The following is a 23,586-nucleotide window of genomic DNA, read 5'->3' as shown; positions in this document are numbered from 1 at the left end:
ATAGTAGAGAAATAAAACTTTGACTTTGTTTTTCCTGAAATAAGCCACGTCTCCGAAGTTTTTATTTGTTGGCTCTAATATAACACAATCGATTAAACTTTCAGTAGACCTTAGAAGCCACCATTGTAGACAAAAGCCATGGCCATGCATCATAATCTGAGCTATTTTTATAATTTATACTATGGCAGAATATTTTACTATCCAAAACTTCGATAAAATAAAAAAAAAAAAAACGTCACTGTCAAACGATGGTTGAATGATCAATAAACGTCAAACACTAAAATTGTCCGTCATCCGTCAATTCGTTCAACTTTGTTTTCAGTGTTTTCAAGTTACTACTGTATTTAGGCTACAGTGTTTCAGTAAATGCTCCAATATGTCTGAAATGGAAGTGACAGAGAGCGGTAATGATTGTGCTAATGATTTGTGTAAGTTTTATACTTCGTTTGTTAATTTTTAAGTTACGTTACCCTTTTGCGTGTGGACCGGTGATATTTTTTGGTTGCAGTGCTCCTGGACCGTGTGTTCCTGCGGCTGGGGGCTGCAGACAGCGATGAGCAGCTGGAGAGCTGTCTCAGTAGGTTCTTGCCTCCTGTGATTTTGAAGTTATCGTCACCCCATGAGCAGGTGCGTTGTATTTCGTATTTATCAAGTACACACATGTGTATAAGTTATTTTGCCCCTAAACGTTTGCAAAATATGTTCTATATTTTTTTATAGTAGAATTTCTATGTATATATGTTAATACACATTTTGTAGGTTCCAATAGTAGTAGGTTTATTTTCAAAAATATAAATTTAAATAAAGCTGTTCAACATTTCTTTATTAATTTACATTACTCTGTTAATTCTATTGTTACATGTATGTCTAAGTCAATAAGCAGACTCCAGCAATATGCTTATTATGCCACTATCTTATAGTAAAATGTTACGAGTTCAATTTTCTGTGTCCCCTGAGCTAAGGCATTAATAGAAATAAATACAAATAATATTAAGTTTAATAAAATAATATCTAAAATTATAATTGTTATTTAATTTTGAAATTATAAATAATGACACTGGCTTTTGGGTAGGTCTAGAAAACAATTCTAGAGATTAACATGTCATTCATTATTAACATTTGAAAAGTGCTTTTATAGTTATTTTTCTGGTATTTGAGTACAGGTACGAACAAAGGTCATGGAGCTACTAGTGCATGTGAACAAGAGAGTCAAGTGCCGAGCAGAGGTGCAGCTGCCCGTCGAGACTCTTCTCCAACTGTACACAGATGCAAAGGCCAATAGTTTCATTATTGTAAGTTATACAATTTTTGTATATGGTAATTACGTGTTGTTGTTGTAGCAGTTATGCACGCTGTAAATGTCACTACTACTACTTTCCACTACTAGCGACTACTTGTCTACTACAAGCTTAAACTAAGGTTATATAAAAAAATAATGTAATGTTTAATATGTAAAAATATGATATTTTATTACTTGATTTAATTTTCATGAATAATATTTATAATAACACCAATCAATTTTTGAATAATATTATTGTTAATGTGAAAATTTAATTAGTTTATATAACTTATATAACATAGACTTCTCATTTATTGTCCATTTTAGAATTTCACCATCATTTACATTACTATGGGGTATCCAAGGCTAGCACGGGAACAGCAGCTGAAGTTAGCACCGGCTTTGTTAGAGGCCGTAGAGAATAGGCCCATAGCCCATCAAGACAGGTAAATGACTCAGCACTTATAATAGTATAGCTGTAGCAGAACTATTAAATATAGGCATATTTGATAGCATGTAAGATCATCTTCCATACTGTTCTTACATACATAGGTGAAACATTCAGGGTTAAAACTTCGATAAATCAGACATCTGAAGATCCAATCTATTTTGATCCTTGAACAGTAAAACCTAATAACTATAAGAGTGAAAGTATCTAGGTAAATTTTACAGAAGTAAAGTGTTTTATTTGCAGTTTATTTATAGATCAGTCAATGACTAATACACCTTCAGTTAACATAGGTTAAAGATCATGATACTAAAGTTTTATTGTATCTAAAGCTTAATTGTCAAATTATATTTTAGCATTCTTTTGCTGGTGATGCCTCTGCTTGGTGAAATCAAGGAAACAGATCTGAATTTGAAGGAGAAGCCGAAAGTCTCATCTTTAATATTGAAGTTTGCAACAGATGTCCTACTATTACCTTACAGGTAAAGCTTTTGTAATGCTTATATGGTATATAGCAGGAAAAACATCTCACGAAAAGTAGGTAGAGTTATGTTTTAAGAGGTACTTAGATGGTAAACAAAATACAGTAGTAGTGGAATATCAAATCAATTTTTTATTCTTTTTTCAAATTTGATTTTTTTTAATTATTAATTTATTTTTTCAGAGCATTACCGAATCCTGGAGAAAGTGAATTTCAAGTACCACCTGGCATGAGTTTAAAGACTTATAAAAGGATTGTTGATAAAAATCAATTGAATCCCAACCAACTGGAGGAGGTTACATAACACTTCTATACTTATTTATGTTTAAGTATTTCTTTTTATTATCATATTTTGATCAATATTTTTATTTATCAAGTGAATATGTTTGTTGGGTAACTAAATGCATAAACATTTGGTCTGTAGTGTAGTTTTCATTGTGTGATCATGGCTCATGTTAAATCTGCATTCGCATAATATTCTTTGTCCCATACTTCAGCATAAAATCCATTTCTCGCTGTCATGTGTCACATTTTGATATTTTCAATGAACTAATGTGTATTTAAATTTGGATTTACAAGGCAATAAGTTTGTCATGAACTTTTTATTTTCAGATGAAGTTGTCTATAGTGAATTTTATAAGTAAGGATATTTTCAACATGAACGACATTCTGTTGACGTTGATCGTGGCCGCCGCCGACTCCCGGTTCAGTGTCGCCAACCACGCTAACAGCCCATTGATTAGGGTAAACAGGTGCGGTAATCATCTTTTGCCTAACAAAATTCAAAATTCAAAAATTAATTGAAAGTTATGTTTTTTTGTGTACTCTCAAAGTACATGAACTAATAAGTTATTTTCTTCAATGTAATTGATGAAGCAGTTTAAGTTATAATGAAGCAATTTAAATGAAAGTGCACTAGAAGTATAAGCTATATCTATAATTTAGGGTAGATTGTAATTTATATTAGTAGTCTAATAACTCATATACTAAAAGTGTCAGTTAAGTATTGAATAGATTAATGTAATTCAATTTTAAGAATAAATATACTAATTCAATAGTGTAATAATATAAATATTTTTCAGTTCTGTTGACTGGTCGCAACCAGCTGTGGTGGGGCCTCTGTATTCCCTTTATCTTGGAACTTGGGGTGGGCTAAAAGTACCAGCTGATGACCGAAAGGTATAAATTACATGATTTCCAATAACAAAGTGTACTAGTTAATATTAAGCAGCAATGTTAGAAGATATATGTTTCCATATAATTCGAGTTTGTATTTCTTACAGGTGCCAGCATGCACAAGACTCAGATTAAAATTGATACAGTATTTAAATAAAGCAACTGGCCCAGCCATTATGTTTCCACATTGTGTTCAGGTAAAATATAAATATTGATTTAAAATGTTCACATATTTATAACATTTAACAGAGGATAAATTATGGAATATTTTTTTTTGTTTTAGGTTGTATTTTCTTCACTCTTCGATCCTAATACTAATTCCCGACTTCGAAATTTGGCACTGATGTTTTTATTAAATGTCATAAACAAGTAAGTTTCATCGATTATTTAAACATAGTATTACTGAAATTAAGTAAAGTTTGATCCTTAAGGTTAATAGTACCAAGAAGAGATACTATTTATTTGTTGTTCCAGTGGAGACGAGACACAGCTTAAGAGGGTTGCTACGGTGTTCCTGCAAGGTCTCTTGAAGCTCATCAGAGCTGATGAACACGTGGAGCATCACCCTAAAGCCCTGTTGTGTTTAGGTTTGTTTTTATTTAATTCATTAAGTTCAACAATGGTTCTAATATTATACATATTTTTAAATTAAATCTAGTTACAATGCAAGCAATAAATGTAGGACCACATAGAGGTAAACATCATATTATGTAATACAGATGTAAACATGTTAATGAAAATAAAATAACAAACTTTATATACCAAAAAATAAAACAACACAAAGAGAAAAAAAAAATAGTACAAGTAAATTAAATTTTAAAGTAAACACTAATTACAATTTAGATACAGCCTTCCTAAAAACAGTTAGCTTAGGAAGGCTGTATTTATGTCGATGTCCGTGGATACATTAATCTTATTATAAAGTATTGACAGTCTTGTCTAGGAGATTTTGTGTATTATATATTCATGATAAAATTTTCGTGAAAATTTTTGCCTCATGTCCGAGTGATTTCTTTAGGCTTAGCAACATTTTTATGAAACTCAGTTATTTTAATAAGGTTACAATAATTATATTACAGCTCCTGATTATATTTTCAGATATGTTACATACTTACATACTTATATAGACTAAATAAATAATTAAATATATAGAAAATACCTAATAAGAAAAGTGCTATGATGTCTCATATAACATATAATATTTTTTACCACATAATCTTTTTATGATACTTAAAATCTTTAAGAACGTCTTTAACTGACAACTTATATACCTATGGCTGGCCACAAAATGCATATAACATACATTATGTACGTTGTATGTTGAAATGAAGTATGTTGAAATTTTCATGTGACTCTAACAATATGTTCGGTGCGGCGCAGGTAGGCTAGCGATGAGGTGTCCGTCGAGCATCAACAACCAGTTCGCGCTGCTGGAGGAGCTGGTGAAGCGCGTGCCGGACGCGGTGCCGGAGATGAAGACCGCGCTGCGGGACGCCCTGCTCGAGATGGCCGCGGCTTTCAGGATCATTCAGTCGGGTGTGTGACAGTTTTATGTATTTTTAGGAACACAGTTATTTCTTTTTTATAATACTTTTTTATATTATACTTTTTATAATCTATGAGATGTGTATAATTGTATATATTAGTGATGCAGCGGATATTCGGCAACTATCCAGTATCCGACCTATCCGGCGACCTAAACACTATCCGGCCGTTTATCGGATAGTTACACCTACCCGGCCGGATACCGGATAGTAGCACCTATTCGTTACCATGGAATCGACGAGTGTATTTTGAAAAAAGAAAACAAAACACAGTCTATATTATCTAATCTAATCTAATTTTTGCAAAGTCCCGCCGGATATCCGGGCGGCAGTAGCCACTTACCATCAGGTGGACTGCATGCTCGTCTGCTACTCCTATATTATAAAAAAAAAAACTATTTATATGAAAGCTGCTACAAGGCAGATCTTTCAGTGCAGTTTAATTACGAATGTAGTATACCAGATACTCTTATTTTCCAGATAAACCCGAGCCAATGGATACCTCAACGGAAGAGGGCGCGAGCACATCACAAGACGATAAAATGGACGTAGACGAGAGCTCGGAGAGCAAGAAGCCCAGACCGAGCCCATTCGATGAACCTCAAGCGCTAGCCTTGTTCGCTTTGTTGGATCAGTGAGTATTTACAACATTTTAGATTGCGTATGCGTATATAAAATAAGTGTAAATCAGCGTCTGTAAAATATTTGTATGTAAAACAGCATCTATAAAAGATTTGTATGTAAAATCACTGTTCGTAAAATATTTGTACGTAAAATCTGAGTCCATAAAATATTTATATGTTTATTTAGTATCGTAGTAGTAGTATAAGCGCGTGGAAAATAGCGGTGCGTAATGTTATTTAAAGGCGCACGAAGTCCGCATTTGCCATTGCTTCAATTGTATTTACAATGTTCCCTTTTGACTGTAAAATTAGGTCCATTTTGTAAATATTTTTCTATTTATATCAAATATCTTTAAAATAAAATAATTAGTTTACAAAATTTTGTTTCCATAATAACTTTAATTCACTCGTTTATTCCAACAGGTATTGTATATCTTTTTATACGTAATGTTAATTGTATTAAATGAGCGTTTTTATTCCAGCTACATGCATAGTGAGGAATCTATGATCAGATACATCGCCATGAGGTACGCGGCTGCCGTGTTCCCGCAAGACTATATTCCATCCAGATATCTATTATTACTGGCCAGTGGAGATAGGTATGTATTAATAATAACGTTTGAAATACTATTTAAAACCTGTAAATGTATAAAACAAATATTAAAGGAGAATTACAAAAATATAAAATATTTACTCGACTGCTCTAGATATATTTTTTAACCACTTTTACGAATTATAATTATGAACTTGTGGAATTTAAAAAACGAGTAACGACCCTTCTTATTTCCGCGAATAATTTAATTGTTTAATTTCTAGTCAAGATGATATTTCAAATGAGGCACTAAAATGCCTGTACGGCACATCGCGTCCCAACGAAATAGAGAATGTTGTTAACAACGTATCAAGGAAAGAGACAACAGTAGTCAACATTGACGAAGAAGCTGCTAAGAAAGACAAGGACAAAACACAAGAACCAGAGTTCAAAGTGCCAAAGTTTAACGATGTTGTTAATTATATATGGGAGCAAATGCAGAAGAGAAAGAAAGGCTCGAATGCTAAACATAGGTTCGTGATAGCCAATCAAGTGCTTCAATTTCATCCGCTGACCTATCAAGAAGTGAGTGCTTAGAATAAAAGTCATATTAATTACGTTGTATTTAGAAAAAATGTTTTTTTTTTTAAGAAAGAAGAAGAAATGAATAGAAAGCCATCAACTCATACTAATACTCATTATTACAGTCTTGTAAAAAATCTGAGGTGTTAGAACTAGTATGTTTCAACCAGGGAGAAAGTTAGAACCAACTGGTGGAAATCTTAGTCATTAGCAGTGGAAATACGTCTGTGATCGGCTTCAGGCTGAATCCCCGTTATATGTGGATTTAGTCACAGATGTCCATGAGCACTACTGACCACTAACTGTCAAATAGACTCCTTTGCTATTTCAATCATATAAAAATAAAAAAACGGCTTTCTGCTGGTCTTTTCTTTTTTTTTTACGTTATTAAAAATTTTATTATTTTTTGCAAATGTTACATATTTTATATTATTAAGGAATTACAATACTAACAAAAAGTAATGTAAACTAAACTAAAAATAACCTTAGAATAAATAATTCTAAGATTATTTTTAGAATTTAAATTCTAAGATTAATTTTATTTTAGTTTAAACTTAATTTGTGATACCAGATATTGCGGTACCAGCGAATGTGTTTGAACCGCGATGCAGGGTTGAAGGATTGCTCGAACCACCCGAACGCCACGTCGCCGCTCCTCACTAAATACATCTACGACAACTTGCTCGACACTGAAGTGCTAGAGCGATACTTGACTATGATCACATCGTTGTTGAGCGCTAGTCCAGGTAATATTTGTTTTTAATAGAAATTTGGTTCAAAAGTTGTAGATTTTTAGTGCATTAATAAATCACATTAAGTCCGCCTTTTTTATGTACCAATTTCTACGGTATAACAAAGTTTTAAATAAAACGGTATCTTTATTAAATAAAATGTATCATTCAAAGTATAAAACGGCGCATGTAATCTTCTCAATATACTTTAATATTTTATATACGACATTCACATAGGCTACCAAAGTACACTACGAAGTGGTAATAAAAATAAGTTTAATTTTCAGAAATAATGCCGTTAACTTGTTTCCTGGACATCGTCGGATGTGTGCCCGACAAGATGGCGCCCAAGTACACGAATCTCCTGCCGTTCCTTCAGAATCTCTTCACAACCAGTTCTAAAGAAGATATCAGAGAGACCGCTGCGGTTATTTTCGCAGTTATCACAGTCCATACTAGCTCAAAAAATGAAATAGATAAGGAAATTAAGGAGTTCGTGTTACAGGCAAAGAATAATAAGAGTTTGGAAGCTCAGTGTGGGTATATGGCGGCGTTTTCGCATCTGTGTGAACGATGCATCGCCATGTCGAAAAGGGACAAGTTTGGGGGCAAAGGTTTCAATCCAGTTAACTGGGAGCCGTACCAAGAAGCAGCATTATGTTTGGGTGAGTTCTTCATAACCTGGTCGGCGATAGGTTTAATAGATAAAGAAAACCTTCTATTTGAATCTTCTTTTCTTGTCTATACTGAGGGGGGAGGGGGGACTGGAATACGAGAGCATACGTAAATTTAGAACAAAAATCTAAATTAAATATTTAGTTACATAGAATTCTTATCAGTTCAGTTTTTATGATTAATTAATTTTTATTTCAGCCAATGCCCTAGCAAATCCTCAAACGTTACTCGTCGGTATCAGCTGCACGGCAGTGTCAATTTTAGTCCGAAACGCTGCGTTACCATTACCAAATACTTCGTCAAAACAGGACTTGCTCATGCAAGACGAGAATCGGTTTAACATAAATAAGATTGACACAAACGTCGATAATGATGTGGTCACGAAGTTCTCTGTAGCTGAAAGGTTGTTCAAGATAGTGGGTAATGCGAAACTACCGTCTAAAGTAAAGGAGAGGGCGCTGTTCACGCTCGGATTGATGTGTTGCGGGGAACGGCTGCCGTTCGCGAGCCAGATTGTTAAGGGATTCCTGCAGATGGCTAAGGATGTGAGTTTACAAGATATTTATATTTTTTTTATAATATAGGAGTAGCAGATGAGCATGCAGTCCACCTGATGGTAAGTGATTACTGCCGCCCATGGACGTATGTAATTAACTCCAGATAGGATTAGATATTCCTACCTGAGGTCGGCCACAGATGCTCCAGAGGACTAAGCTGGAATGCCTCGGAAAAGTATATCTCCCTTACCACACCCTACAAACCAGAACACAGCAGCGCTTAACTTTGCTGTTATGAGGCAGAAATAGGTGAGTTGGTGGTGGTGCCGGAGTCGAACCACAAAGGGTTCTACCACAAGGGGTTCTACCACCTTTATGTTGCCATATAGGATGTTAATATTTGTTTTTAATTAAATCAGGATTGAGATACAAAGAAATACAAATCTTAGAGTTAGGTCTATTATGCATTAAGCCTCATCAACATAATTAAAATGTATTTTTTAAACATAAACTTTTCAAGTACTTTTTTTTAAATAAAATAACTTTTTATAGAACTTGTGTGAAATATGTCGTTTAAACTGTTCTTGTTTTGTTATTTTTAGAGTAAAGAGTTTGAAATTCATCTGCAAATTGGAGAATCATTAGTATTATGTGTTGAAGGTGTTAATTCTAATGAAAATAGGGATCTTTGGACGGAGCTACCTAAAGAGGTAAGTACATTTTCTTCTCACAGTTCTTTATAAATTCCTTTTAATTTTTTAATTTCAAGTGGTGAATCCATAGACAAAACGGTCAAAATGATTCTTAATACAAAACTAATTTTGTGTGACATTACTCTATTATGCTTAATTTACCGATGATAACGAATGTCATCAACTACATTATGTGGCGATATATTGATTTTATTATACTGTCTATTGTTGACTCGACGCATATTTCGGAACAATTTTATGCTATGTTAACCTATTTTATTTTGAAAAACATACAGCTCTTTCAAACTTTACTTACCATTTAATAGCTCCCTATTCGTAGTGATTCTCGTTTTGATCTTATTTATTTAAGATACGAGTCTTTTTGCAGGGTAATGCTAAAATTAAAGACATCAGGGCTTTGAAAGAAAATGATGAACTGTTAGAAGGACTTCTGAATGAACTGTTCAAGATTGGTAGACATCCTCATCCGCACTCCAGACAGGTTGGTACAACAATAATTTAATAATTCATAAGGATAGTATATTATTTTAACACTATAATACTATTACTAATAATTAATAATTATTTACTATTTCATATTCTACTTATTTTATTAAGCAATATTTTTATCTCTTGACTGTTAAATATAAGCAATTATTGATACTTTTGTAAATAGTATTCATTTTTCACAGGCAACAAGTATTTGGTTATTGGCTCTTCTGAAAAACTGTCCTGATCGAGAGCCTATTAAAACTAAATTGCCGGCGTTACAAGATGTATTCATGGATTACCTTTCAGAGAACAGTGGTAAGTATTCATACTCGTATAAATCTGGTTAAAGGTAGTTTTTGAAATTGAAACCTTTAAAATATTATTTTATTTATTTAATGTATAGCTTTTATTTGAATTTATTGTCGACTAAGTTAATTGAATTATTCGTATCGTTAAATGGTTAACTTGTGCTAAATTTATTTATATAAATAAATAATATTTAAAGATATCTGAGGAATAACATTTTACGAACCCAATATCTATTTTCTTCCCCTCTCTTTGTCTCTCTCACTCTTCTCACTTTTCTTATTACGCTTTTTCATATTCACTCTATTCTCACACCTTTGCCTTATACTAATACGTTATCATTAATTGTAAGTTACAAACATAGATTTGTAAAGATTACTCACTCCTAACAAGAAAATGTAACCAGTTTTGACAATTGAATGAAACGATATTTCTCCACACTTTTTTTTCTATTTCGTGTTTTTGAACCACTTAACTGCGCATATCGGCATTGTTCCGCGTTGCACCATGCAATTACATTGCAATTACACCATGACAGTCATTAAATGGCTGTTATGGTGTATTTACACTTTATACGACATATTACACACAAGTACTATAAAAAAGTTATTTTACACCGCGTAAATTACACCATGACAGCCACCATGGCTGACAGAATTTTCAGCCGTTTAAGCCGTTTAATGGCTTCTCAATTACAAGGCGGTGAGATATCTATACTTATCTATGGCTACAAAATAACATGTATTAAATATATTACTGTATTACAGAGATAGTTCAGGACGTGGCGAGCAAGGGTCTCAGTTTGGTGTACCAGAACTCGGATGAGAGCCAGAAGCAGGCGCTGGTGTCGCAGATCATCGAGCAGCTCACCAGCGGGCGCCGCGCCGTCGCTCAGGTCACCGACGATACTAAGATATTTGAGGAGGGACAGCTTGGGAAGGCACCCACTGGGTAAGTTTGAGATTATCATGTTTATGTCCGCGCCGCGCCAAACTTCTAGTCCGCTCTGAATAAAAGGTGGTAAAACCCATTGTGGTTCGACTCCGGCGGCACCACCGCCACACCTATTTCTGCCTAATAACAGCAGTGTTAGGCGCTGCTGTGTTCCGTTTTGAAGGGTGTGGTAAGAGGTACATACTTTTCCGAGGCGTTCCAGCTTGGTAGCGGCGCATCTGTGACCGACCTCCGGTACGAATATCTAATCCTATCTGGAGTCGATTATAGATGTCCATGGGCAGGAGTAGCCACTTACCATCAGGTGGACTGCATGCTCGTCTGCTACTCCTGTATTATAAAAAAAAATATATAGCAACGAGTCGCATCGCAATAGCAAATTGTAGATATTAGCGGGACGATGACAGCGCGGCTCCCCCCGGCACCCTCCGCTGCCCGCTGCTAGTGTGCCCTTAAGTTGCTACGAAGTATATGCTTGTTTAGAACATTTAGACCTTTTTCGAATGGAATCTTATTTTTTATAAACAAAGCTTGATACTACGAACATTGAGTGTAACCATATTTTATATTTGTTATTCCAGAGGCAATTTATCTACATACAAGGAGCTGTGCTCTTTGGCTTCAGATTTGAATCAACCGGATTTGTTGTACAAATTCATGCATCTTGCTCATCATAATTCCATGTGGAATTCTAAAAAGGGTATGTAATATTTTTAACTTTATTATAGAAATAATGAAATTTAAATGCGTTATGGCGCGTTTTTTTTAATTATGGGGTAAAAATTTCCCAAAATTTGATGCGAAATAACTTTATGTTACAAGCCTTTTTTAAATAAAATCGCATTAAATTTAGATTAACCTATCTTTGAAGATACGTTGCATAGCAATGCGAAAAAGATGTTTTGCGATGCGTTAAAGATACAGATAACATACGCTGTTAATCTACATTTGTAGCAAATGATTTCCTAGTTGTAGTATTTAAGCCAATAGATGCACAAAGGACACATTTGTCTGTTGTATAATAAACTGCTATCGGGTAGGATGATATTTCATTTTAGAAAATATATTATAATTTTTCGCTCACTTTATACGTATTACTATTCCAATATTTAAGAATATTTATTTATACTAGTACATCTAATAATTGTTGAGTAACTTTGTCCGGAAGAAATTATTTTAGCAATTTTATTATTAGTTGTCCGTGCGTATTTATGTTATTTTGCAAGTAGTATAAACTGATAAGTAAATATTACTCACTCCTAACAAGATACTGTAACCAGTTTTGACAATCGAATTGTCACTGTCATCTATTTTCGTGTTTGAAATATATTAAAAAAATATATTTCTTAGATCATTTACGAATGAAAGGATATTTCTACGCACTTTTTCTTCGATTTTGTGTTGTTGCACCACTTATCTGCGCATGTCGGCATTGTTCCGCGTAAATTAAACCACGACAACCATTAAACGGCTGACAGAATTGTCAGCCGTTTAAGGCATTTAATGGCTTCTTTCAATTACAAGGCGGAGATATATCTATACGTATCTTTGAAACTGATGTAACATTTAACCCTCCTTTTCTCGTGTCCCCAGGAGCGGCGTTCGGTTTCCACTCGATAGCTCTGCAAGCGGGCGCTCAGCTATCAGAACACTTGCCGAAGATCGTACCGCGGCTCTACCGCTACCGGTTCGACCCCACGCCGCGCATACAGAACTCTATGGCGAGCATCTGGCACGCTATAGTACCTAACACGCAAGCTACCGTGAGTATTTCCAACATTCATGTATGAAATAATAACGGTTTTAAAGTAGAACAGTATAAGATCATATCACATTGTAAGGGAATCTATAAGTATGGAATAAAGTAGTGATAGGTATTACATTTTTATAGCAATAATTTAATTTATGACATAATAGCACATAATTTACGCTCCTTTGCTTAGGTAAGCATTTCCAATAATGGATTAATAATTGTATTCATATTAAATAACTAAAATATTTTTTCTTACCTTTATAAACATCATAATTGAAATCTTTTAGGTACATAAATACCATAAGGAAATATTGAACGACTTGGTGGCCAATCTGACATCGAACCAATGGCGTGTGAGGATGTCGTGTTGTAACGCTCTCGCTGATTTATTGAGGTAAATGCATTATTTTTATTTTGGTACTAACTGAAACTACTAGAAAAAAAAATAGGATTAATGTTGCAAAATTTACGGTATATTTTATGTTAGAATTTGTTTGAAAGGTAGACTTAATATGGTTTGACCGTGTACCTACCACTGATATACTCCTTTTTGTAGTTTGAACTAGTTCTTGTATTGCGGTGGAAGGTGCGGCGACGAATGCTTAGTGCTTGTCTATGTTGACTCGCGGGCGCGGTCACTAAATATCAAAAATATGACGTGATATCCAAATGTTCACGTACAAAACGCACGTGCGGTCTAAGTAGCGGGCTAATTAACGACTCGCGGCTGTACAAAGCGTGTGAGTAGTTTATGTGTGTTTACGCCGAATTAGCGGCGGAGCGGGCGAATACTCGTGACGTCATTTAAGTTCAACCATTTTGAACTTGTCGCTAGAAACTATAGCACGTTATTATGACGTCACACACGCGCAAACGCTTAGCGGCAATGTGAATACGAGTTCGCAATGTCTGCCGCCACCGCACTCCACACACAACTCCTCGCACAAGAAATTCCTGACGCCGCACTCTAGCGCCGAGTTGTGTTGTACTGAGTTACTACTGAGCGGTCACACAGAGCGCGTACGTGTAAGTTTGCGTCAATGTATAGGAACAATTACGCGCGGGCGTACAACTACGCGCGTACGCTCCCTATGTGACCGCTTACTAGTAACTCGGTACAATACAACTCAGGGGCATTAGAAAATGTCAATTGATCTTAATTTTTTTAGATTATTATTTTATTATTGTTGTATTAATTTAATATTGTCAAAAATAAGAAACTACTACGTTTCAAATAAACGTATTTTCTTGATACGTCAACACCTTTGTTTACATTTTGGACACCTAATTATGAATCAGACTATATTTGACCACTGTTTGTTCAGGGGTGCTCAGAGCCTGCACGCGTCGCTGGGGCAGCTGGGTGCGCTGTGGGCGCAGCTGTTCCGCGTCATGGACGACGTGCACGAGGGCACGCGCCAGGCCGCCGCCACCACCGCCAACGTGCTCTCCAAGGTGATGACACTGCATGTTAAGCATTGTATACATAGATTAGTAAAGATTACTCACGCCTAACAAGAAAATGTACCCAGTTTTGAGAATTGAAATAGTTGGGTAAAAAAGTTTTGCCACGTCTCCGTGTTAAAATGTCCCTAAAATATTTGAAGTAATTATTTATTTATTACGTAAATTACGCAGTATTAGTTATTTATTCGTAAATTTTCTCTAAAAATGTTTTTATTTGTCAAGAATTCAAAAAAAGAGCTTACTAAAATAAGCCGTTTGTGGCTTCATTCAATTTCAAGGCGGCGAAGTATCTTTACTAATCTATGATTGTATATAATAATAAGTAGGTAACCAACCAAGCTAAAACTCAAACCCTGTTCTCAAACCATTAGCCATATCGTCGTTTGTTTTAAGACACGGAGTCGTTCAATAATACCATGTGCAAGTACAAAAAATATATAATAAGTAAATACATAGATAATAAATTCATATTATAATGACTTCAAAACTGACTAATCTGAGAGCTGAAAATGAAGAGGCGTTCCATTCTTACAGATTCATATAAGTATGTATGTTCATGATGTCACGTGTACGATATTTTGAATGTAATGTTGCTATTGCAATCTGATAATTTAACGAAAATATAAAATTTTGTTGGCACATTTTTGTAGTCAATTTTGGATCTTTTCCAACATCCATTTATTAGAAGAATGATTTTTATAAATTGTTATATTCCATTAACAGTCGAATGTGCTTAAAATCTCCACAGCTATGCATTCACGCTTCGGATGTGAGCCAGGGTAAAGATGGGAAAGAAATAGTGTCTGTGATCCTCCCCGTTCTACTGGACACCGGAATAACCAATGTAGTGAAGGAAGTTCGAAGTGTCAGGTTAGTAATTTGCGTATGTTTTTACGCTAAATCACCTTATACTTGTATACAACTTTAATTGATACGACCTTATTTCTAATTATTGCCGAGATATTGTTTATAGATAAACTTATATTTTACACGCTGAGTGTTTAAATTTGAGTAAAGGGTCATTTTTCCAATTTTATTGTTTAACAAAAAATAATCATAAGTAAAATAAGTAATAGTCATACAAGAGATTCGTTTTATTAATTTAGTATTATTATTGTCATATATTTTTAATGCTATAAAACAAATAAAACCCCCTTTAAAATGTTTCGCCTTCCTTACAATATCAAATAAAACAATTATTTCAGCTTACAAACTGTATCAAAGCTAGTCACGGCCGCGGGGGCAAGTCTAGCTCCGTTCCTACCGAAACTAGTGCCGGCGCTAGTGGGCGCTGCAGGTGACCTGGAGTCAGCTAAGCTGTCGTACCTGAGCACTGCACTAGCTGATAGCGGCTCGAGGGAAGTGCTGGACGACATGCGGGCCAGTGCTGCCAGGCACCACTATACTACCGATACTGTTGTTAAGGTTAGTTTAATGTTTTTTTTATATGACTTTCCTTTCTTTTCTAGAAATTAAAAAAAAACCTTCTCATTTGTATAGAAATTCAATTTTGATTAAAAAATCATGCATTGGATTAAAATACATTTACCCGATTTGCCAAAGTGAAATGCGAATAGAGTGAAATTATTATCATTAGGCTAACACTTTTTCCTCTATGTTTATTTTATATACATAATCGTAGGAGAAATATATTTCAGCAGATCTGGGAAGATGATTACTTTTCATTTAAAACTAATTATAATCGCACTTAATACAAAAAATGGATATGCAAGTAAACAAAATTTACTTGCCAATACTAATATCCCTCTTTACCTAACAGTGCATGCCCTACATCGACATCGAGGTGATGCGGGAGATGTTACCGCGTATCCTGGAGCTGAGCCGCTCCCCGCAGCTCGGCACCAAGGTGGCCTGCGCACACTTCCTCGTGCTCGCTGCTCACTACCTGCGGACCAGCCTCGAACCACTCGCCGGGAAGATCATGGCCGCACTACTCACGGGAACCTTCGACAGGAACGCCACTGTTAGGAAGAACTACGCGGAGGCGCTTGGACAGGTCTCGGCGTACGCTAAGGTACGATGGCAACACACTCAACATGATACGATAGGACACGAAAGTAATTAACATGACACGACACGACGTTACGCTTTACGACACAATCTGAGGCGAGATGAGACCGCGCAGCATAACACGTCATTAAACTACACGACACGAAATGACACGACATAATGTGACGTGACATGCGTAAATTACACAATGCAATTCTTTGTGTTCGCCGCCGACAAGACCATAGCCGTGCTGCTTACAGGCACCTTCGACAGGAACAGCTACGCTAAGATGTTCGGCCAGATCGCCGGTATGTTATGGTAAGTTAGTGGTCAAATGTTTTACGATATGACACTACACGATAAGACAAGACTCGACACTCTACAATATGACGTGACACATTTTGACACGATATTTAAATTAGATCTTTGAGATGTAAAATAGGTGTTGCGACAGTAACAAAGGCTATGAAGATTAGTTAAATATTTATTGTTCCAGCCACAATCAATAGAAAAACTCATGAAGAAACTGATAAATCTGTACGAGACGAAAGAAGACGACACGTCGCGCTCGGCCATCGCGCTCACGCTCAAGTCCATAGCGAAGGCCAAGATAGAACACATCAAGGACAACGAGGACGTACTTGCTCCTATTGTGTTTTTGGCTATGCACGCGCCTAAGGACGAGGGTGAGTTATTATGAATTTTTTTGAACATTATACAACTGTTTTTGTGCTTAGTTTGTAAATTTGCAAAAGCACTAAACTCAGTATATTGTAGGTGATTAGACAATTTTAATAGTAGTAACGCTTGGGTGTACCACTTAATGGATCATGATTAACTATAAGGCTGTTTGAATAAGATGACCAAATTGAAGGTGGTCATGGATTCTCTAGAGTGTGGTATTGGAATCAGCGCTACAAAACTAAGGAATTTACCGAGGAGATTGTGAATTAGTATTTTTCTGTAACTCTCGCAACAAATATCGTTCGTATATTGGACTTCAAACAGAACAAGTTCCCTGCCATTCCTATGTGATGCTCAATCTCGGATGCGATTTTTCGCCTAAAATAGTACAAAGATTGTCTTATACTTTGTCAGGTATACCACAAGGTTGTTGTATACTTGATAATATAGAAGCATAATAACCACTTTATTTATTACTTTGATTACCATTAAATTTGACTTAAAATGGCTATGATCAGAGTCAACAACAGTGGAGATGTTCGAGGAGATCTGGACGGATATTAGCCCAGCGCGGGAGAGCGGCATCCGTCAGCACCTGCCCGGCATTCGCGAACAAGTCGAGCTGGCTTTGACTTCAAGCAGCTGGACTAAGAAGATACAGGTATATTATTTTCGTTAAATGAGATATTTACGTTTGTAATGTGTGAAAGAAATATTCCAATGCCTCCATTTTGTCCTATTTTAGAAAATTACGCCATCTACTGGCAACTTTATAAGATTCGGAACTGTGAATTTAGTTTAATCTTACTTAACGCGCTTATAGACCTTTGAGTAGTTATTATGTACTGTAGAAATATGTACTTAGCACACTTTTGTAGTGGTGTTGCAGGGCAAGGGTCTCTCCCCCATTTTATTGTTTCAGGTTTTCCCCAATTCCGAGGAGAGATCCGTGGTTAGCAAAATCGTAGCTACTAAAAATATTCCTTCATCAATTAAGACACTCTCTTAATGTCATTCGTAAACGCAATAAAATATAATTGTGCAATTTGTGCAATAACTTATTACAATTTGTGTACAGGCAGCGAACGCCATAAAGAGTATCTGCAAGGACCTGTCAAGTGGGCTGGGGGAGCAGCGGGAGCCCTTCGTCCGCGCGCTGCTGGCCGCCGTGCACGGGAAGACCTTCGACGGCAAACAACACGTCATAGACGCCCTGGCGGAGCTTTGCGCGTTAGTATTATCTTATATATAAAATTCTCGTGTCACAATGTTAGTTACCGTACTCCTCCGAAACGGCTTAACCGATTTTCACCAAATTTTATATGCATATTCCGTAGGTATGAGAATCGGCACTATCTATTTTTCATACCCCTAAGTGATAAGGGTTGTTCACCCTTGACATTTTTTATTTATATGGCAACACAACGTTTACAAGGTTAGCTAGTAATGCTATATTTAGATTTCCGCGTGACGTAAAAGTTACTGAATAATGACGAGTGGGAATGTTGAAACGCCGAGAAACAAGGCGTTGGCGGAGCTCTGCGCGTTTTTTTAGTATTATAATGCTACATTTAATGCGACGTATAACTTACTGAAAAATGAGTGGGTGTGTAAACGCCACGCACGAATAATGGAATGAATGGGTGAGTATGGAACACACCCGAGCAAGTTATTTATATATTTGAACTTGCGTTTATTCGTCTGTACTATGCTATTTCGCTTGCAGTCTCTTTATTTCGCTGTGTACAATGTGATGAAAGAATTGTTTGAAATAACATGGAGAAGCGTTTAGCCGCGGCCGCTTACATATATTTTATTTAAAAAGAACAATAATACAGCAATTTGAAAAACGTTCAAAGAAATGTTCAAACTATGCACATTTCTATTAATATTTTTGAGCCATTCTTTTATGTCAATAACTCAAACTTAATCAAATCTATTTTATGCATATTTATAATTTTTCAGAGTGAAAGACGGCGAAGCGGCCCTGTCGCCGGCGTTAGCGAGCGAATGTGTGAATTCGCTGTTAGTAGAGGCCCGCAAGCAAGAGATGGTGTATAAGAAGCACGCTATAACTGCTTTAGGGCGGGCTCTCGCGGCCACCCAATGTGACCGCTTTCATCAAGTGTACGAGATCGTGAAAGTTATATTGTCTAAGGTAAGGTGGTATGGTTCTTGAATTAATCGCGGATGCAACGATGCTTATTTTTGTTTTATATTTGAAATGAAGGGCTTTGTTTTTATTTAGGGTAAACAGACTTGTTTAAAATCATACGAGTATGTTGTATGTCTCATGATAGAAGACTATTGCCATCCACGGTAATTTGTAATTAATAAAAATTGACCCAAAATAGAGATGGAGTCTAGAGGTGGGTCACAGATGGTTTGCTATATGAGGATTCCGAATATAAAAATATTTAGTAAAATATCAAATACTATCGATTTGGTTTGTAAGGACAGATCCTTACAAACCAAATCGATAGTATTTGATATTTTAGTAATTCATTATGCTTTCTTCAGGATGAGACGTCATTGGGCAAGGATTCGGATGAAGAAGACAACGAAGGTGCTCGACAAAGACGAGAGCAGCTTACTGCACTGAAGGAGGCCGCTTACGACCTGCTGGGTAACGCCTGGCCTAAGGATCCGGACACACAGGGTAAGTCCTGCTACTGTAGTTGACGCGTACAGTGGTTTCATAGTAAAATACAATGTTTACAATGGTTTTGTTAATGGTATAGTATTAATTAAGTCTGTAGTATCTTGTTGTTCGTATGTATGTATGGGACATAGCAAATAAGAACCTTGAGGCAAGTGGCCACTACAGTATATGGACATTTTTAAGCAACCCCAGATACTCTGCTACTAGTGTGGACTAACGAATAGTAAACTTCATGGTTTACTAATCGTTATTCTCCACTACATATTTTTTTGTATTCTATATTAATTCGATAGCATTTGTATAGTAATTATTTATATAAATAAATTAAATTATATTTATATTTTATATATATAAATTATTTTATTTTATATAATTAATAATTACTGGACTCAATGGAACAAATGTGTAATCTCGATCGATTTCTTCATAGGCTTCTATAATATATCTCTGTAGAGTTTTAGGTCGCTGGTTGATCCGAAATATAATTTGGAACCCTTGTGCGCTAGAAACAATAATGTAGGTGAATAAATGTATAAATACCGTAGTGGTGCGGTGCTCCCTACGGCGACCGATCGACCGTGATGCACACACACTCGCGACTCTCAAATAGGTCCCCAGGACCCCGTAATAAATATAAATTATATTATACGTCCCGTGACGAAATCCGAATACCGACTGTATGTATTTTTCGTGTGAGTTGTGGAAGAAACGTCAATATTTAAAATTTTGAATTTATTCCTTTTATATACAGGGTGGATTTTTAAAACGGGCCTTCAGGGCCAAATCCGAAACTATAAGGATTAGCGAAAAAAGCTGAAAGGAGTTACGAGACCGATTTTGATAAAAACTAAAACTGCATCATTAGTTTTTTAAAATATTTTTTTCCTCAGCCGGGAATCGAACGAGTTCATTTTGAAAAAAAAAGACACCTCTATATTATTCCACTATCTGATAGTGTCGCTTATAAGGATCAAATTCTGGGAAGTAATGTTATGTGACAAATTAAAGGAAAAGGAAAAATTTGAAGAAAATACGTATTTTTCCATACATTGGCATACTAATCCTTAAGGATTATACATAACAAATGATTTATGTATAATTCTTTAGAAACATACATAAGTCATACCATTGAAGAATTTGTTGGTTAATCAACTAATTATTCGATGTTATGACTATGACATACGGCTTAGTATGAGAAAGTAATAATTTGGCAAATAAGTTACCGCCGTTTTCAGGATTTATTTTTTAATGAAAATAGATAACTGATTAAATAGTAAATTCTTATTGTTTGTTGTTTAAAACTTCGTTTCAACGTTAAATATGATTTTCTATATCTCTTTTTTTAGTAATCACTCGGATTTGACTCTAAAAAGTAATTCTCGCAAATTGTCAACTTTACATCTGTATTAAACGAAACTCCGCCCATAGCTAAATCGGACATAAAAATATAAATTATTTGGAAACAAAAAGTCCATTTCGAATGATTAGAAACATTGAGCCAAAAAAAAATGTTAATACACGAAATATTTAAATTGATGAATGGCGGGAACTTAACTGCCAAATTAATATGAAAAAATATGTATTTTCTTAAATTTGAGGCTTTTCCTTTAGTTTGTCATTTATCATTACTTTCCAGATTTTGATCCTTATAAGCAACACTATCAGATAGTGGAATAATATAGAGGGTGCATTTTTTTTCAAAATGAACTCGTTCGATTCCCGACTAGAGTAAAAGTTATTTTAAAAAAGTAATGATGCAGTTTTAGTTTTTATCAAAATCGACCTCGTAACTCCTTTCAGCATTTTTCGCTAATCCTTATAGTTTCGGATTTGGCCCTGAAGGCCCGTTTTAAAAATTCACCCTGTATAATCAGTGTTTCGGCCAGTTTAGTCCGAAATACTGAACAATCTCATATGAGGTGTTTTGATTACAGAAAAGTACCAAGGCGTGTTCTTCGAGCACTGCGCCCAATCTTATCCTGTTAGTTCTCGCTCCACGCAACTAGCGGTATTGGCCGCCCTAGCGAAGGTGTTGCCGCGTCTCGCCGCGCTCGCCGCTACCAACACAGACACGAGCCCCGCGCGATACGCCGCGATCGCCAGTGTTACTGCACACGTCGCTAGCATTATAGATTATACGCTCAGTGAGTTGTGGATACTTTTATGTGTACTTGGCGTTAGCGAAGGTGCTGCCGCGCCTCGCCGCTACCAACACGACCCCGTACGATACGCCCCGATCGCTAGTGTTACTACACACGTCGCTAGCATCAGCCATTATACGCTCAGTGAGTTATGTTATTATATGAGGCTGTTAGATCTGGTTCTAACAGCTTCCTATAGCCTACAAAACATAATTTACAATAGAGAAAAGTAAAAGTGTATAGTCCGCTCAAGTTGTTGCGAGGAGGTGTCATACAATTTACTATGGCGACGCGATTCATTTCTATATTCAGAGCGGACTGGTAGTTTTACGCGGACTATACGACATTTTTAATTACGAAAATACAGATAGGTCAAAAATCATTAAAATGCAGTTAGTCCACTTTGATTCTAGTAGGTTCATATATTTTTATGTGTAGTTCGCTGGACTTGCTTATTTTTGGAGTTCAGTGCAAGATTTCAGTCGGTTAGGTTAATACTAGTGATGACGTTCATTTTCGTTCCTGACAGCTTAAGAGTTCATATGTACATATGTGGGAGACTCCTTCTTATCGAGTTGATGTAAATATCGTTGTTTACGTCATATATCGCACATATACAATTTTACCGACGGGTTCATATGGATTCTGAGTCAAAATAATCGTGGGGAAAACCCCAGGAAGAATCTATTAATATTGATAAATCTCCAAACGGACATCTGAATTGAGCTGTTGATTTATAACAATGTTCTTTTTTTTACAGAAAATAGTAACCAAGTAAGGAACAGACGAGACGCACTTCAAATTATGGAAATTATGATAAAACAGCTTAAAGGTAAAACTTCGATTTTTACATACCTTAAAGTTATATGTCTATATTAATTAGGAAACACGCGTGGTCTCAGTAAATTTATTTGCTTATTAATAGTAACATTATCTATGTACTATTAAAGCAATATTGTGCAGTCTTTTGTATGTTTATAATAAATATATTCGAATAATATTCCAGATCTCAACCGGACAGAAGAATTAAATAAGTTGAAAGACATTTACCAAAATTACGCTCAAGACTTGTCCAAGGATTCGTCACACGAACTCAGAGCCAAAGTAGACAGCATAAAAATACATTTTAAGTGAATTGTCATTATTTATCCCAATAATGCAAAATGAAGTATACTATTTAATACCCGAATAATGTGTTTTCGTTAACTTCTATAGTTTCTTTGGTACATTGAAAGTGGTAGAACCCTTTGTGGTTCGACTCCGGCGGCACTACCGCCACGCCTATTTCTACCTAATAACAGCTGTGTTATGCGCTGCTGTGTTCCGTTTTGAAGGGTGTGGTAAGGGAGACATACTTTTCCGAGGCGTTCCAGCTTAGGCCTCAGGGGTAGCGGCGCATCTATGGCCGACCTTAGGTAGGAATACCTAATCCTATCTGGGGTTGATTACAGATGTCCATGGGCGGATGTAGCCACTTACGATGGTAAGTGGCTACTTCCTGACCTGATGAGGTGGACTGCATGCTCGTCTGTTACTCCTATATTATAAAATAATAATAATAATAATTTAATGAGCCTTTTCAATTATTCAAACTTTTACTGCTACTAAATGTTGTTATATATTTTACATATTCGACTATTACTATAAATTTACTTTTACATTCAAAGTTATATTAATGATACTATTAATTGAATTAAATGAATAAGTCTGACGTAAATGAAACTGTCAATATGGTCTTAAATTTATATTATCACATTATAACTTATATATTACAAATCTATGGAATGGACAATAATAACAATAAAATATAAATAACTGAAGTTATTTATTGGGTGAATTGCACTAGCAAGATATTAA

The 23,586-nt window shown here is 35.6% G+C and overlaps 1 protein-coding gene across 1 annotated transcript; it reads left to right on the top strand.

Annotated features, from left to right (window-relative positions):
• Positions 1 to 283: 283 nt before the first annotated feature.
• On the top strand, positions 284 to 22,921 carry LOC140750715 (proteasome adapter and scaffold protein ECM29). The gene is made up of 37 exons (XM_073084416.1): positions 284 to 428; positions 509 to 627; positions 1,164 to 1,292; positions 1,607 to 1,725; positions 2,084 to 2,209; positions 2,392 to 2,503; positions 2,821 to 2,960; positions 3,291 to 3,387; positions 3,492 to 3,581; positions 3,668 to 3,753; positions 3,859 to 3,971; positions 4,765 to 4,920; positions 5,409 to 5,562; positions 6,034 to 6,150; positions 6,368 to 6,668; positions 7,237 to 7,411; positions 7,684 to 8,061; positions 8,270 to 8,616; positions 9,171 to 9,278; positions 9,649 to 9,762; positions 9,953 to 10,067; positions 10,826 to 11,009; positions 11,594 to 11,712; positions 12,606 to 12,775; positions 13,053 to 13,159; positions 14,091 to 14,220; positions 14,981 to 15,102; positions 15,438 to 15,657; positions 16,013 to 16,267; positions 16,739 to 16,928; positions 17,445 to 17,587; positions 18,005 to 18,156; positions 18,892 to 19,084; positions 19,447 to 19,585; positions 21,523 to 21,732; positions 22,490 to 22,561; positions 22,736 to 22,921. The coding sequence occupies exons 1-37, from the start codon at positions 377 to 379 to the stop codon at positions 22,861 to 22,863; spliced, it is 5,682 nt and encodes a 1,893-aa protein (XP_072940517.1). The 5' UTR covers positions 284 to 376; the 3' UTR covers positions 22,864 to 22,921.
• Positions 22,922 to 23,586: the final 665 nt, after the last annotated feature.

Source organism: Epargyreus clarus, unplaced genomic scaffold (genome assembly GCF_041222505.1).
Source record: "Epargyreus clarus isolate Ecla_fem2 unplaced genomic scaffold, WU_Ecla_fem_2.2 ptg000021l, whole genome shotgun sequence".
Taxonomy (NCBI): domain Eukaryota; kingdom Metazoa; phylum Arthropoda; class Insecta; order Lepidoptera; family Hesperiidae; genus Epargyreus; species Epargyreus clarus.
The sequence above is the reverse complement of the archived record's forward strand: the minus strand, read 5'-3'. Positions and strand labels throughout refer to the sequence as shown.

What these genes read in the sequence shown, in the direction of transcription:
- LOC140750715 (XM_073084416.1), top strand. Translation starts at nt 377, where the DNA reads ATGTCTGAAATGGAAGTGACAGAGAGCGGTAATGATTGTGCTAATGAT. An exon ending in TATCGTCACCCCATGAGCAG is followed by an intron (nt 628 to 1,163) that starts GTGCGTTGTATT and finishes ATTTGAGTACAG; the next exon opens with GTACGAACAAAGGTCATGGA. An exon ending in GCTGGACTAAGAAGATACAG is followed by an intron (nt 17,588 to 18,004) that starts GTATATTATTTT and finishes ATTTGTGTACAG; the next exon opens with GCAGCGAACGCCATAAAGAG.